Source organism: Geotrypetes seraphini, chromosome 2, assembly GCF_902459505.1.
Source record: "Geotrypetes seraphini chromosome 2, aGeoSer1.1, whole genome shotgun sequence".
NCBI lineage: Eukaryota > Metazoa > Chordata > Amphibia > Gymnophiona > Dermophiidae > Geotrypetes > Geotrypetes seraphini.
In genome coordinates, this window is record NC_047085.1 from 117,696,242 (window position 1) to 117,713,852 (window position 17,611).

At 42.2% G+C, this 17,611-nt stretch overlaps 1 protein-coding gene across 2 annotated transcripts in view; it reads right to left on the reverse strand.

Moving 5' to 3' along the window:
• RP1 (RP1 axonemal microtubule associated) overlaps positions 1 to 17,611 on the reverse strand; it is a 627,806-nt gene that overhangs the window by 31,303 nt on the left and 578,892 nt on the right. For both annotated transcript variants that reach the window (XM_033933654.1, XM_033933653.1), the window contains 2 exons: positions 8,682 to 8,836; positions 8,186 to 8,261 (listed from right to left, as the gene is read on the reverse strand). In XM_033933654.1, the coding sequence (XP_033789545.1) occupies positions 8,186 to 8,261; positions 8,682 to 8,836 (231 nt within the window). The remainder of the gene's footprint in view (positions 1 to 8,185; positions 8,262 to 8,681; positions 8,837 to 17,611) is intronic.

Consider the following 17,611-nt stretch of genomic DNA (forward strand, 5'->3'; position numbering starts at 1 on the left):
GAAAAATATTAAATTGAATCCCCAAGAAGCCATAATGCAACACCAGAGAAAGAGAAAAAGTGATATCCCAGTAGATGTAAATTTAAAAATCTGATGTATTACAATCACTACATTAAAAGTTAACATCTGTTGTATATCTCTCCCTCCCTCCCTCTCTTATACCCCATGTTCAACATTTCTCTCTCTCTCTCCCTCTCCCTCCCTTGCACATTTGGTTCAACATCTCTCTTCTCCCTTCCCCCATGCAGCATTCTCTCCCTTTCTCTGCCATATCCAACATCTCTTCCTCTCTCACACTATTCACCATCTTTCTCCCCCTCTTCTGTGCCATGGCTCAAACATCTCTCCCTTCCACCATAATTTTTAACATTTCTCCTTCTTTCCCCATGCACCCCTATTCCCCAGCATTTCTCTCTTTGCCCTTCTCCTTACAGTCTCACTCTCTCCCCTCTACCCCATATGTAACATTTTTCCTTTCTTGCCCCTCTCCATCCCTTTGCAGTATCTCTCCCTTCCTCCTCTCCACTCCATGTCCTACAAACCTTCTCTTGTCCTCTCAAGACTCAACCCATGTGCAGCATCTTTCCTTCCTAGCCCTCTCCCACCACACTTAGAGCTATCTTGTGAAGTCTCACGAGGCTGCCGCATGAAGTCTCAGAAGCCATTTTGAAAATCTTTGCCAAGTTTATTTAAAATTTGTTAATCCACTTATCAGACTTCTAAGTGGAGTACATAAATTTAAAATTGCGGGTTTACATAAAATATTCAAACAGACATACTAAGACAAAAAAAAAATCAAACAAATTGACTGCTTTTTCAATAAAAATTATATACAAAAAAAAAAAGAACAATTGTGGAGATAGGGGAAGAATTACAATTGTTATAGAACAGCAAGACAATGAAGGTTAGCACATGAAGTAAGGGGATCCCATCTGCAAAAAGGACTTTAAAAAGAGGAGATATTTAATCAAAGGTGTCCTTGAGTAGGACAATTATAAATTGAAGGCGTTTTTGAATAAGAAGGTTTTTAATCTTGATTTAAAATGGTCCAGCGACATTTCTTCCCATAAATGAATGGGTATAGAATTCCAAAGTAGAAGTATGGTTACTGAGAAAATTGTTGAACGCATCGTGTTAATGTGTTGTAAAGAGGGAATCGATAACAGATGCTGAGTGTTTGATCTGAGTGATCTAATAGAAGCATGTGGAATAAGAAGTCTATCTATAAATTCAGGGGAGTTGGTTGCTCATGTTTTAAAGTTAAGAGTAGTATTTTATAAGTAACTCTATGCAAAATTGGAAGCCAGCGGTGACAGCAGCTTTAGCAGTGGCAGGGGCAAGAAAGAGATGGGCTCTTTCCTGCTCCTGAAGAAGTCATCAGACCACAAGGGACATTAAAAAGTAGGCTTAGGGAGGGTGCCCTGGGTCCCCATTGCTGCAATATTACTCTGACAGCGGTTTCAATTCCCACTGCATTACCATAGAATGATCCACCACTACCATGGGTAATACTGGACAAAATTTGTAACTGCATCCTGTTACTTACTGTAGGAATTACTGTGGTAACTACAGAATTACCGCAGTAATCATTACTGTGTCACTCTCTACCACACAGTCAAAAGTATGAACAGTGATTTTCTCCAATTGGCTGACCATGCTTTTTCCTTACAAATCTGTTGACCCAGTCGAGTGAGGGCCAGGATAGCATCTTCTGAGCTTTTGATTAATTTAATTGGAATACTGTCGATACCAGGTGACTTGTTTTTCAATAAAGATTTAATTGCTGCTTATGACTTTTTCTTTTAAAATATCTGGCTCTTCTTTAATGTCAGTTTCTAGTTCCATTTCTCCAGTGTTATCCTCATTGCTTTTTAGTATAAATTTTCTATATATTCTTTCCATATTTTTTTAATGCTTTTTGGATCATTTAAAATCATACCATTGGCATCTTTAAGCATTCCCAATCGATGTTGGAATTTCTGCCACAATCTCTTAATCTCCTGATATGTTAATCTAGTTTTTCTGTTTACATGTTCCAATTCAATTTTCTGACAAATATCCTTGAGATATTGTTCTTTGTCTTGGCAAACTTGACATTGAAACACTCAGTTTATTTGTGATATTTGTTCTCTATCACCAGAAATTTTTGCTTGTCTTCTTTGATCTGCTACTTTTCTGGTTTCTTCTGAGATCTAAGCCAATTTCTTGGCCTTTTTTCTCTTCTGGAGTATAGTTTTAGCTTCATCACTAATTACAATTTTGATGTCATTCCATAACTCTTTGGGCTCTCTGTCTCCTATATATAAAAAAAAGCAAATCTGTTCTCTAGTTTTATCCAGCAGCCTGATGGAATATTTTCAATGTCATATTTTGGGAAGTCTTTAATGATCTTCTTTTTGTGAAGCTTTACTTTGATCTTACATGTGAAAAGCTTATGGTCACTTCCACAATCAGCTCCTGGTTTAGTCCTTGCAGTCAAAACTGCAGACTTCCATCTCTGTCCTATGTAGATGTAGTCAATTTGATTTTGATACATGCCATTTGGAGAGGTCCATGTGTACTGGTGATGTTTGTGGTATTGAAAACACATATTCATGATTAACAGTTGGTTCATTTTGTGAAACTGTACAAAGTTATCACCAGCTTCGTTTCTTTCTCCTATACCATGGTTTCCAACCACTGTATTGTCAGGTGTACCTCCTACTTTTGCATTGAAATTCCCCATAATAATCAGTAGATCTTGTTATGGCATTTGATATTTTACATTTTGAAGTTGTTCACAGAACAATTCTACATCCTTATCTTCAATGCCTGTTATTGGAGCATATACCGGGATCAAGGTGACATTGATTGGCTTTCCCTGTAGATGGATTGACGTTACTCTATCACTCATAACATTGTACTTTAGTATCATCTTTGATAGCTTATTGTTGAGGATGAATGCCACACGATTTTTCCTGTGTGTTTCATGACCAGAGGAGTAGATCCAGTGCTTGTTTGATTGAACATGGTCCTGTCCTGTCCATTTGAGTTCACTGATCCTTACCAAATCAATTTTGTTTTGTTTTGTTTTTGTTTTCATTTGATCTTTAACAATTTCCAGTTTCCTTAATTCATGCGTTCCATGTTCCTATGTTGAGAATATCTTTACAGCTTCTGATCTATCCTTTTCTGTCCAGCAAAATCAGTATCAGGATGTCCTGGCATGTTTCACAAACACTGGGCATACTCTGGGTGATGAATGCAAGGGTGTCTACATGGGTGAATCATGGGCAGAACATTAAAACATTCAAGAGACAGTCCCTTCTCAGTAGAGCTTACAATCTAATTAAACAAACAGGACAAGTAAGGGGTTAGGGAGTTTCTCAGGCATGAGTACTATATAAGCAAGTGGGGGTTAGGAGTTAAAAACAGCCTCAAAAGGGTGGGCTTTTAATCTGGATTTGAATATTGTCAAGAACGGAGCTTGACATACTGACTCAGGCAGGATCTTCCAGACGTATGGTGCAGCAAGGGAAATGGAACATAGTCTGGAGTTGGCAGTAGAGGAGAAGGGCACAGATAAGAGAATCTTTCCCAATGAACAGAGTTCCCAGGGAGGAGTATAGGGAGAGATGAGAGATATTGAAGATCTGCAGAGTGAATGCACATGTAAGTCAATAGGAGGAGTTTGAACTGTATGTGGAAATGGATAGGGATCCAGTGAAGTGATTGAAGAGAGGAGTGATGTGGGTCTGGCGGTATATAAGTCATGCAGCAGAATTTTGAATGGACTGAAGAGGAGAGTGATGGTTACATGGAAGACCTCTGAGAAGCAAGATGTAGTAGTCTAGGTGAGCGATTATAAGAATGTGGATCACCCACTACCTCCCTGACACCCACTGGATGTTCCTGAAATGAACCCCAGTTGCTTCTACTACATCAATAACTTGGCTCAGTATGGCACCACTTGATTAACAGTGGACTTTATTGTTATTATTAGGGGTCGAGTTGCCCATTATGGGGGATGGGGTGGACCTTGTCAAGTGAGATATATTTGTCATGGGAGTCTGTAATAAGGGATGGACTGAGTTGTTTTCAACACTATTGGCCTCTTTAAGATGTCCCTGGGAGTATTGGGCATCCTGGGGAAGAAAGAGTGCCAGCTCAAAGCTGACACTAACTTTCCATAAATAATGTAATTTACAAGTCAAACATAAGCTCTGTTATTCATTTGCATAATAATGAAAAGCTGCTTTGTATGCATTTGCATGCTGTGCATTTTGTTACTATTTAACAAACATTGCACAGAAGTAATGGGCAGTAAGAATAAATGACATTATTTAACCACTTAAAAGGCAGTTCTATAGACTATGCAACCATATTTATGCACACATTACATGTTTAAGTTTTATTAACATTTGATATACCGCTTAAGCATATTACAGATCTAAGCAGTTTACAATAAAATACAGGTACTAGGAACTTCCCTATCTGTCCCGAAGACTCATAATCTAGCTAAAGTACCTGAGTAAACAATTATTAAAATAGAAAAGATATAACAAAATTCCAAGAATGTACATGTGTAAATATTTAGGACTAGTGTTTAAGCCCGTTACATTAACGGGTGCTAGAGTAGATGTCTGTCTGTCTTTCTTTTTTCTGTCTCTCTCCCTGCCCCATCTATCTTTTTTCCTTTCTTTTTTTTTTTCTCTCTCTCCCTGCCCCGTCTATCTTTTTTTCTTTCTTTCTCTCTCTCTCTCCCTGCCCAGACCCTCACTGAAGCCACCTTCCAGCTGTGACAGTTAAGGGATCCCTTGCCCTTTCCTCAATCCAACTATGGCTTCCATTTTCCAGTGGCTATCCCATGTCTCTCTCCTCACCAACCCAGGCCCCAACTCCCAATTAGGCATCTTTTTCCTTCCCCACCCAAATATCAGTAGCAGCGGCAGCAATCCTCACTCGCCAACCCCCCATTCCTTACCCAAAGCATCAGTTACAGCGCTGTAAACAGGCTGTTCGAAGCCAGCTCCGACAGGGCCTTTCTTCTACCACATCCGAAGTGATGCGGCAGAGGAAAGGCCCTGAAGGACTGCTGCCACTGCGCTGATGCTTCCCTAGTCGGCGGTTCCTCCCTGTGCGGAGGCTTACCTGCTCGGCGGCTTCCCTACTCAGCGGCTTCCTCTACAGAGTCACCACTGTGGTGTTTGCCACTTCAAACTCCATGCCTCCGCCTGTGCAGTAGAAGGAGCCAGAAGACCACCGCACACAAAACGCCACAGGTTCCTTCTACTGTGCATGCGGGGCCACGGAGCTACAGAGGTAGGAGTGCACATGCGCGCTTAGGGTTTTATTATTATTGATAATGGCATATATTTATGTAAGTGTGTACATATGCATGTAAATGCATAATTTTTGCCTAAGCATTATTCTGCAAATACCTGCTTAACTTACATAGTGCGTATTTGCAAGGACCGCACACACAGTGGAGAAGGATGAGGACACAGACGGGGGCTATCACTTACACACATAACTTACAGAATACTGTAAGTTGCACACCCCCTTGACACATTTAGGTGCTCATACTTTCCATGGCTGGTGTGTGTGTGAACGCCTAAATGTTAAAGATCATTGATATGAGGTTATGCCAGTATTTTGTAATGGAGCCTAGGCTCCTAGAAACAAAGAACCACAGATAAAGGACCTGGACCATCCAGTCTGCCTATCCATATTATCTGCAATCTTTTCTTGCAGATCTTTCCCCTAACAGATCCCACATGCCTGTACCATGCTTTCTTGTCTTCAGATATAGTTTTTATCTCTGCCACCTTCACCGGGAGGTTGTTCCACACATCTACCATGCTTTCTGTAAAGAAGTATTTCTTTAGATTATTTCTGAGTCTATCCCCCTTCATCCTATGCCCTCTTATTCCAGTGCTTCCTTTCAATTGAAAGAGACTGACCCCCTATGCATTTATGACACAAAGATATTTAAATGTCTCAATCATATTTTCTTTCTTCCAAAGTATACCTATTGAGTTCTATGAGTCTGTCTCTATATGTTTTATGATTAGGACTATGGATCATTTTAATAGCTGCCCATAGGACTGCTCTCATCCCTTTCCAAAACAGTTCAGCTTCTCTTTCTTTCGCCCTGTCCTCCTTCATCTCGATTTTTCCTAAATGGATTACAGTATGGTTATTTCCCATTCAGAGGATTCAGCCATGTTTCTATAATAGAAACAATATCTAAGTCCATCATTAGGGCTTGCAGCTTAGAGTATATGTATTCATTACTTTCCAGCTATTTTACCTAGCTTGCTTATATTTTAGACATACTGTATATCTTCCTATCTGGTCTACTCTTCAGTGTTGTTGCTGAAGTGCTAATTGTAACAGTTTCTTAACTCTTCTTGCAGTCATCATATATTTGTCATTAGTGGCTTCCTGAATCTACCTGTTTCAATCTGCCACCCACATCCTATAGTTCAGTGAATTGCAAACTGTGTGCCGGGGCAAGATTGCAGATGTGTTGCGAGTCGCTGGCGCTGACTGCCTACAGAACATGCCTTTTGTGGAGAGAGGCCCGTCCTGTAGACCACTGGTGCCAGCGTTTCTCCTCCTGCCAGGCACTTTTCCTCTTGAGCACCCCCCCCCCCATTGGCGGCTCACGGTTTGTCTGCAGGGCTTTCACACACGCGCAGCTATTGGCATTATGACATCAAGCATGTGCACAATGTCATCGTGTCGATGTCCGTGCACTTCCAGGTGCACTCCTGGTGTGGCCCGCTGTTTTAGCATACCGCGGCTCCAGATAGTTTGCAAGACACTGCTATAGTTTATAGAACATCAGTGCATCTCTCTAGAGAAGCTAGCACCACATGAATATCAAAATAGTAACACAGTACATGATGGTAGATGAAAACCTTAATGGTCCATCCAGTCTGCCCAGCAGTTAAGCACATTATTAATTCATGATTAAATTGCCTTTCTTTGACATCTCTGGGACATAGACTGTAGAAGTCCACCTAGTACTGTCCTTAGGTTCCAACTACTGGAAGTGCTCTCAAAACTCACTCCGGCTTATCCAAACCATCCTGTCATTTGTGGGATACAGACTGTAAAAGTCTGCCTGGCATTCTTCTCACATTCAGTGTACAAGCCTACAGAACTGGGACTGAATATTTTTTTTATTTGCAGAGACCCAACACTGCTAGTGTTTCGGCCAAAGGCCTGCATCAGGGGTCTTTGAAACAATTGGAGACTGGTGAACGCTGACATTGTGTTTTATTCAGCTCAAGAATTATGGATCAATTTCATATTGGGGCCATCTTCTCTATATGTGAATCATATAAGAGATAATTTCATAGATCCCCGATGAAGGACTTTGGCTGAAACACTGGCAGTGTCGGTCTCTGCAAATAAAGAATATTCAGTCCCAGTTCTGTATTTGTTGATCCCGTTCTCTGTGTTGTCATTGTCCTCACTTTCCAAATTACTGGAGCTTCCATTGAAGCCCTCCCCAGCCTATTCTAAACAGAATTGCCATGTATGGGACACTGGCTGTGCAAGACTGCCCAGTACTGGCAGTTCTTCATAGATGGAGTCGCCACCTAAGTACCATTTGACACATCAAACACACATGCAGCCATTTAAGTTTTGTTTTTTCAATACCATTCATTTTCTAGTTAGAGAAAATTAATGATATCAATTATTTTATTTATTTATTTTTTAAGCTAAGGGCTGCTTTTATCAATGCTGCTTTTATCAAGGCGCGTCGGACATTTCATCACACGCTAGCCCCCACGGCAGCCTAAAATCCTAATGCCTCATCATAAGAGGCGTTAGATACTAGCGTGGCAGGCGGTTTTAATGCGTGGTATTCCGCGCGTTAAACCGCTACCACGCTTTTGTAAAAGGACCCCTAAATGCAAGTCCCTAGAATAAGATAAGAAGGAACAATGGTATCTAGCAGGTATGAGCTCCCTTCAGGCTGTTATCTACGTTCTTCAGCATTTTCCACCTATCTGATCTTAGTGACAGTGACAAGTGTCATAGGACAGTGGTAAGGGCAGAGAAAATGAGCAGAGAGATGGAATAAACATGACATAAAAATCATTAGTCTTTTCTAGTGAAGTTACCAGGTTGGGCCAGTCTGCCAGGATAATAAGCAGCTATTTTAAGTTTTTTGACAAAAGAAACTTACAATTTTGGCTTTTGATGGACACATCAATTCTGTTTAGCTCTCCTAGTTCAACAGCATCCACTTCTGCTGTAAAGGACTGTAAAAAAAAAAAAAGTAAAATGCTCAATTTTTCTATGAAGAGGAAAATTAACATTTTAATGTGTAGTACAATATGAGTGTTTCCCTTAGAGTTCTGGCTTCTGCAGGCAACCCTTGAAAAGAGGAATGCTGGCCTCTGGCCTAACTCTCAGTAAGCCTGAAAGAGTGCAAAGATGAGTGACCAGAGTGATGGAGCAGAGAGATGAGTGTTGGAGTGACCAGAAGGACCAGGTCAGATTATACTGAGTGGACTAGAGGTGGTCACAAAGTCAAATGACCAGAGCGCCGGAGCAAAATGGACAAGATTGGGACCTGGGCTGGCTACTGTTAGAAACAGAATACTGGGTTTGATGGATCTCCAGTCTGTTCCACAATGGCAATTCTTATGTTCTTATGATTTCAAAATGGTATGAGATACCTCAAGTTTCCCATTGTGCTCTACATCCTCCCCAGGCCAATGAAGGTGCCTGCTTCCTGTATCACCGTTGGAACCATATAAACACACAGTCAACAGCGGAGCATGTCTCTTCCCTTTGAATGGACTGTTGAATACAGTTATATGATACGTCACCACTACAAGAACACAAGGAGAGACATCAAGTCAATAATAACAAGGATCTTCTTTTAGAACCCCTTTTACAAAACTGTGGTAGTGATTCTGCCGCAGCAAATGCATCAAAGCTCATTCATTTCCTATGGGCTTCAGTGCATTTGCAAAGGAAGAACTGGTACTGCGTTTTTGTGAAAGGGGACCTTCAGTTAAGTATCACAAACAACCCTATAAATTATTATAGATAACTGCAGGCTGTTCATATATGATAGGGTAATTTTGTAAGGATAAAGTAGAATAGTATTTTATGACCAGTATTTTATCATTCTCAAGGGCCAGCCTCCCAATTCTATAAATGGTGCTCAAAATTGCACATAAAAATTTGCATGTGCAATTTAATTGCATAATAAGCTAAGTTATGGGCTGATTCTATAAAGAGTGGCTATTAATTGGCAAAATTTAATTTATTTTAATATGGTGTCTTATATACCACAAAATCTTCCAAAGGATTCAAAGCAGTTTACAAAACAATTAAATTGACTTAAGTAATGGCCAAAAATCTAATCAGGTACTATGGGCTAGATTCACTAAGCAAACCGATCGTGTACCGATCGGTTTGAGAGTCCTTTACGACCAGATACCCCTCCTGCACTATTCACTAACGCTTGTAGTGATCCGATCCCGATCCTCCCATGTTTGGGGCACTTGTTGGGGGGGTAAATTTTTTTTTTTTTTAAATCGAGCAGATATTTTGCATGTGTAAAACACACAAAATATCTGCCCGATTAAAAAAAAAATATAAAAAGCCGGTGGCAGAAGCTATGAGAGCAGTGACAGGAGGCTGTTTCTCCTGTCACTACTGTCAGGGCTTTAGCGATCTGTGCAATTGACTGGTGGCGTGCCAACGATCGTCTCAATTTGCATGCAGGCCTTTAGTGAATTTGTCGGCCTGCATGCAAATGGAAACAGATCACACACGGATCAGAGAGTTAGTGAATCTAGTCCTTTGAATTTCCTTCTATGTCCCAACAGGCTAACAATCAACTATAGTACCTATGAAAGAAATAATTACTTACATTTACCTATATAAAGAGAAGGAAGAGGGAAAAGATAATACAATAAAATCAATAATACAAGTGCGTAAAAGGCACAACAGAAGGAAAAACTTCAATATCAAAGAACCCCTAAAGAAAAATCCTAAAAATAAAAGCAGAAAAAAATAGCAAAATTAAACAAGCCCAACATAAATAAAGCAAAAAGAAAATAAAAAATAAAAATAAACCCCAGTCATCAGAGGCATAGTAAGGGGAGCTGGGGGTGGTAGTGGTGGTAGTCTGCCTCTAGCATCATCTAGGTGGGAGCACCGGCATCTCTCCATCCCCCCCCCCCCCCAGCATGCTTGTGCCCTCCCTTCCCTGCCCTTGCACTTCTTTAAAATCTTTGCCAGTGTGAGCAACCACTTGAACCCACTACTCGCTTAGGCCTAGCTCCCTCTGAAATCACTACCGGGTTATGGGGCCAGGAAGTGATGTCAGAGGAAAAGTCAGTGTGTTTCTATGAGCAGAGTGTGACTTAGGTGCCACTAAGCACAATTCCTCAAAAACTTAGGTGCCTAAAATGTAGGCCTTTAAAGTTCTTGCTTACATTTCAGGCGCCTAAGTTTTTACATAGGCATCGCTAGCCACGATTCTATAAATGGCACCTAAGTGTGATTGACATGCAGCTGGATCCATTTTTCTAGCCACCAGCTGATTTAGGCACTGTTTATAGAATTAGCCCCTAAGGGCCAATAATTGGGCACGATCAATTACTGGCACTAATTGTCAAAAATCTGAATTTACGCATACATCTTCTTTGTTGGTATTAATGCCTATTTTTAACACAATAGGGATGTACATTCATTAGTCATATCTGAGTCATTTGAACACCTAAAAGTTTCAAATTTATTATTTTTTTGATACCTCGCAAATCATATAACTAAGCAGCTTACAATAAAAATTGATATAAATAAAAGTAAAAATTTAATAAAAACATCACACAACACGAATGGGAATGGGATGAATTACAATTCATGATAGAAAAGCAAAGGGAAAGGATAACACAAGAGGTCAAAAGGACGGTCTATGTGCTCCAACTGGAATATTCTGTATTACAAAAGATTTTAAAATCAAATGCTTATAAGAAAGCATCAGTAAATAAAAAAAAGTCTTAAGATCCTTATCGATAGCATTAAGAGAAGTTTGAAGTCTAAGATGACTAGGACGCAGATTCCATAGTTCAGGACCCTGGACAGAGAAAATGGAATTACATATGGAATCTAAAAATATCTCCCTAAATATAGGTACTAACTAGATGGTTTTGATTGAGAGATCTAAGTGCTCGAGAGGGAGTATAAGGTGTTAAGAATTTACTGAGAAATTATGGAGTATCTGTAGAACAAATTTTTTTAAAAAAATCTTTATTGATTTTTTATAAAAAAAATAGTGCATTAAATATATATATTCATATTAAATAACTTCAGAATTGCACTTGAATCAATCATCAAAATACTTCAAGACATTTCCCCCCTCCCACCTCAATACCAGAACAAAACACCAAATGCATTACTTCAGACAAGTAATAAAATTCATATTGAACATATAGATCAAAATCTGATAACCCTCCACCCTCCCACCCACCCAGGATGTGAAAATAAAAAAATCAAGGGAATAATCCAGCTAATCATCAATTTTGAATACTATGAGAAGAATTTTATATGTAATACGGTGTGATACAGGTAACCAATGAGCTGACTTAAATAATGGAGTAACATGATCATATTTTTTCTGACCCGTTATTAGTTGTAGTCTAAAATTTAATGTAGACAAATTGATCGCCTTGCCTATGAATTAGCATGAATACAATTGATTTGTAATTGTTATAGAGTTTAAGTGTGCATACAATGTGTGCATTAAAAACAAAAGTGTTAAAATACTGAAACTCCTCCTGAAAGTCAGAAAACATTCCGGAAAAATGAAACCAGTATGCATCAGAGGGGGCAGGAGCCAATGTTCCCTCAAAGGACTGAGTTGACATGAGCAAAAGTTTTCCGTTACCTTATCTTGTGAGCATTTCTCAAGATGCGCACATACACACATATAAACACTCGCAGGGAAGTGGTAAAGAATTCCATGAGCCATACTCTGCATTCTTTCCCTACTTATTGTTTATTGAAAGCTTCTATACCGCCACTAATGACTGGGAAGTCAATTCAGAGCAGTTTACATGAGCTTCTGTAAAGGAGGTCATGAGTTTCTGTAATTTGCCTGTAGTCTATAGCTATGTGATAGACTAACCAACTTTCTGCTGTGCACCCAGAGCTGAAAGGAACATACCTGGAAGAGTGGTTAGGGCAGGATGTGGGTAGGATGGGGGCCAACCTAGACTTAGTTGTCCTGGAGGGATAATCAAATGTTTTACTAGACATCCTAGATGAAACAAACTTTGTGAGTTAGATGATGTAAAAACAGGTATAAGTGCCAAAAAGGTATCCAAAGTGATCAGATAGCCACTGCAGAGACAAAATAAAGACCCCCACACATTCCCCCGGTGTTCACCGATCCCCTCACACCCCAAGATCAGAATAAAAAAGTACATACCTGTCTCCAGAACATCAGCACCTGGTATAGAAAAGCCTAGTAGAGATGCACACAGTTCTCTTAAATAGCCTGGGAGATGGGCAAGTGAACCATAGAGAGGACCCAGGCCCATAAGCCACTCTAACCACTGCATTATGGTGGAACTTGTGCGCCTCCCAAAATCCCCCCAAACCCTACTCTACTATCATATAGGTGCCACCTGCAGAAATAAGGACTATTGGGGTTATAGACAGGTGGGTATAGTAGGTTTTGAGGGGGCTCACCATAACCTATAAGGGAGTTCTGGTGAGATGTTTATATGGCATCCTTTTTGTGAAATTCACAGCAGTGCCCTGTAAGAGGCCCCATTGCACTGTTGCCATATCTGGGTTGTCAGATTGGCCATCCCATGTCCAAATGGTCTCGTTCTGGGCATTTGGGACTTGGACAAAATTTTGGTTGAAAATGTGGTATAAAGATAGACGTCCTGGCGGTCTGGATAACCAATAGCCTGGATGTTCAGATAAATGATTTAAAAAAAAAAAAAAAAAAATCGGTCTTAGACATAAGTTTTTATTATGCCCCCTCTATCTGTATAAGAAGGGGGTGAGTTTGGAGTGGGTTAAGGATGGGCCAAAAATTGTTCTCTTAGGCTTCTGCGGCTGACGTCATGATTGTTGCAGTTGTCCAGGTCTCGCCACGTCTGGGTAGGTAGAACCGATGTGTCAGCCATCATGCTGTGGCTTTCTTCAAAAGAAAAACGGTTCATAGACAACAGCGCGAAAGACAAAAGCGCGCGCCGACAATTGAGCGCAGTGCGCGCCGCCGTGCCGCTCTAAATTACAGTTTTTAGGGGCTCCGACGGGGGATTTTGTTGGGGAACCCCCCCAGTTTACTTAATAGACATCACGCCAGCATTATGGGGGGTTTGGGGGGTTGTAACCCTCCACATTTTACTGTAAACTGAACTTTTTCCCTAAAAACAGGGAAAAAGTGAAGTTTTCAGTAAAATGTGGGGGGTTACAACCCCCTACACCCCCCACAACACCCCCACAATGCGGCGTGATGTTTATTAAGTAAAGTGGGGGGGTTCTCCCCCCCGCCCCCCCGTCTGAGCACTAAAAACAGTAATTTAGAGCGGCGTGGCGGCACGCGCTGCGCTCAATTGTCTGGGCGCGCCTTTGTCCCAGCGCGCTTTTGACCTGACACCAGAAAAACATCAGCTTGCAAATTGTTTTATGAGAACCAGGGAACAGAGCAGTATTTTCTTTGACAAATATACCCCCACCCCCTTTTCAAAATTGCGATAGTGGCTTTTAGCGCAGGCCAGTGCCCTGAATGCTCTGCACTGCTCCTGATGCTCATAGGAACTCTACAAGTGTCGGGAGCAGCGCAGAGCATTCAGCACGCCAGCCTGCGCTAAAACCCGCTATCGTGGTTTTGTAAAAGGGACGATAGATATTTACGAACATCCGGTGTTCAACTATTATTGGCTACCTGAAGGCCAAAAATGAAGGGGATGAATCTACCCTACATCACTAACTTGTTTGTACCAAAGGCTGAATTTCCCTTCTTTTGAGATGAGCGGTTGGTAAAAATGAATAACACTGTTTTGAGTTTTGCAAGCTTATTAAAATTAAGCGTACTGTGACTGCTAATTCTTTTCCCTTGTTTTGGTTCATTGTTTTCTTTTTATAGCAAACATATTTTTTTAATCAAAAGTGTTTACGCTATGTAAGCAGCAAGATGGTAATGCTCATGAACATCACTTTTCATTTGATAGTGGATATCATGATGCTTCACAATGCGAAGAAATGCCATCAATATACTTGTTTATATACTTCACAGATGTTTTATTCTTTCCATTTTCCTGCACTACCAGATAATTTTGCTTTAGTCCAGAATGTTTGTTCCATGTTTAGAAACGTCCAAGTAATATATTAAAATGCCAGCTTTCTCCCCAAATTATTCATATGCAAGAAGAGACCCCAAATTATTAAGAGTTCTAAGAACTCCAGAAGTTCAACCCATTACTAAGGTGCACTAGCATTTTTAGCGTGCGCTGATGATTAGGACGTGCAAACCCCGCGCTACACGAAAATACTAACGCAAGCTCTATGGAGGCATTAGCGTTTAGCGCGCGTGCAGCAATGTAGCGCACCTTAGTAAAAGGAGCCCAAATATTTTCTGTGTTAAAAGAGAATTCTGTTCTTACATAGTAGCATAGTAGATGATGGCAGATAAAGACCCTAATGGTCCATCTAGTCTGCCCAACCTGATTCAATCTAAAAAATTTTGGTTTGTTTTTTTAAAATTATTATTCTCTTTAGCTATTTCTGGGCAAGAATCTAAAGCTCTGCCCGGTACTGTTCTTAGGTTCCAACTACTGAAGTCTCTGTCAAAGCTCACTCCAGTCCATCTACACCCTCCCAGCCATTGAAGCCCTCCCCAGCCCATCCTCCCCCAAACGGCCATATACAGACACAGACCATGCAAGTCTGTGCAGTACTGGCCTTAGTTCTTCAATATTTACTATTATTTTCTGATTGTAGATCCTCTGTGTTCATCCCATGCTTTTTTGAACTCCGTCACCGTTTTCCTCTCCACCACCTCTCTCGGGAGCGCATTCCAGGCATCTACCACCCTGTCCTTGTCTTTACCCCATGTTCACCATTTGCCCTTTCAATGTCTTTATCTCCCCCCCCCACACACTTTTTCAGCATTACTTCTATGTCTCTATTTCACCTCCTCTTCATGTCCCCTCTGTATCTCTATCCTTATTCAGTAGGTCCTGCTTACCCTTTCTCTTCTTTGTGTCACTATCTCCATTTTCAGCTTTCCCCCCTTTTCCTTTGTTACTGCACCCGGTAGCCAGAATCTTTCCACCCTCCCTCCACTCCGGCCCAGCCCAGTATGAAATATTTCCTTTTGTTTCCCTCCCCTCTCTCTTTCTCTCTCTCTTCTCCTCCCTCACCCACGAGTCCTGCATCTGGCCCTCTCCTTTCTACCTGCACCTGGCAACACCCCCCTGCTCTGCGGCTCTCTTCAGCAACTCGTCAGCAGCAGGTGATCAAGACAAGCTGCCGATATCGAGGCCTTCCCTCTACGAGTCCCGCCTTTGTGGAAAAAGGAAGTTGAAACAAGCGGGACTCGCAGAGGGTAGGCCCCGACGTCAGAAGCTTGTGTCGATCACTGCTGCTGAGTTGCCGAAGAGAGCCGCGGAGCAAGGGGTGTGGCCGGAAGCAGGTAGAAGGGAGAGGGAGATAGGAAGGTTGTAGAAGCTCCTGGAGCATGACACCGACCTCGGCCAGGATGATTTCTTTTTCAGGCTGCTGCTGCCGCTGCCACCCCCCACCCGAAAACAGACAAAAACAGCCTAATGCCCGCGTCGGTGTCGTTGAGAGGAATTTAGTGATAGGCCCGGTAGATCGGGACGGCAACACGAGTCTATCACGGAGCCGGGATGGGCTCTGCGATCGACTCACGTTGCCTTCCTGAGCTACCAGTCGATCGCGATCGACGTGTTGGGCACCCCTGATCTAGAGCTATGTTCAATGAAGCCACCCCCCTCCCCTCCACATGCATAAGCAAAAAATGGGGAAAAATCCTTTTTGTTTTAAGCTAGTAGATTTTAAAACTGACTGAACAAAGAATGCCTGAGGTAGAATAGGCACCAAAATGTAAATTGGGCGTGCCCTAGGACATTGCAGGAAAGTTAACTCCCTAGACTTCACACCAAAAATATATAAACCTCAAATCGAAATTTTTTTAAGCTTTCAAACTCACGCTGAGGGTGCTCCTTATTAGAGAGTTGCGCAGGTACAGAAATCCCACCCATCCCCACCAAAGTCTCACCCGTCCTCACCCGTCCCCATGAGGACTCCCACCCGTCCCCACCCGTCCCCGCGAGGAATCCCTCCGTCCCCACCCGTCCCCGTGAGGAATCCCTCCGTCCCCTACGTCCCCGCGAGGAATCCCCTACGTCCCCGCGAGGAATCCCCTACGTCCCCGCCCATCCCTATAAACTACAGAAATAGTTATTTCATTTAATTATGCTACTGAATTAAAGGCTCTGGTAGAAACCCATTTAAAAATAAGCAAAAAGACTTTATTAATTTGGAAATATTAATTGGGAAGAATACATACTTTGTAAACGGGTTTCTACCAGAGCCTCTAATGTTTATAAATTTTTATCAACACAACTAATATACTACTTTATCCTTAAGCAAAAAAAAAAAAAAATGAATTTTTTTCCTACCTTTATTGCCTGGTTTCTGCTTTCTTCATGTTCTCATTCAATTTCTTCCATCCACTGCCTCTCTTCTCTCTGTGTCTTCCATTTGCTCTGTTACTGTGCCTCTCCCTTTCTCCCCCCCTCCCAAATTGGTCTGACACCCATTTTTTTCCCTCTGCTCCCCCCATAGTCTGGCACCTCTGTCTTCTTCCCTGCCAGCGTCTTCTTCCCATTCCCTCTTCCCCATTTCCTTTCAGTGTCCTTCTCCCCCACCATCTTCCCCATGTCCTGTCAGGCAGCATCCTTCTCCCCCCCTCTGCCTTCCCCATGTCCTTTCAGCATCCTTCTCCCCCCTCTGTCTTCCCCATGTCCTTTCAGCGGCCTTCTCCTCCCCTGTTTTCCCCATGTCCTTTCAGTGGCATTCTCCACCCCTTTGTCTTCCCCAGTGCTTTCAGGGTCCTTCCCCCCCCTTCCTCCCGTTTACCCCATGTCCTTTCAGCGTTCTTTTCCACCGCTTTGTCTTCCCCAGTGCTTTCAGCGGCCTTCTCCCTCCTTAAGCGTCTTTTCTTCTCCACTCCACCTTTCCTCCCTCCATGCCTCCACCTTTGTGGCGCTTTTGCACCCAACCGACAACTGAACAGGCCCGGTCGGACAAATCTCCCTGTCCTGTAGCCGCGAATCTAAATTACCTTCTTACAGCAGCTGGAGTAGTGAAGCTGCTGTAAGAGGTAATTTAGATTCGCGGCTACAGGGCAAGGAGATTTGTCGGCCGGGCCTGTTGTCGGTCGATCGGGGGACCTGACTGGCTGTGCACATTCTCTGGGGCGGACCGCCCCCTTCCCCCTCTTTCGTACGCCATTGCCTTCTCCCTACCTGCCCTGCCGCACACAGCCGACCGGAAGTCTTCCTGATGTCAGCGCTGACGTCGGAGGAAGGGAGGGCTTTGC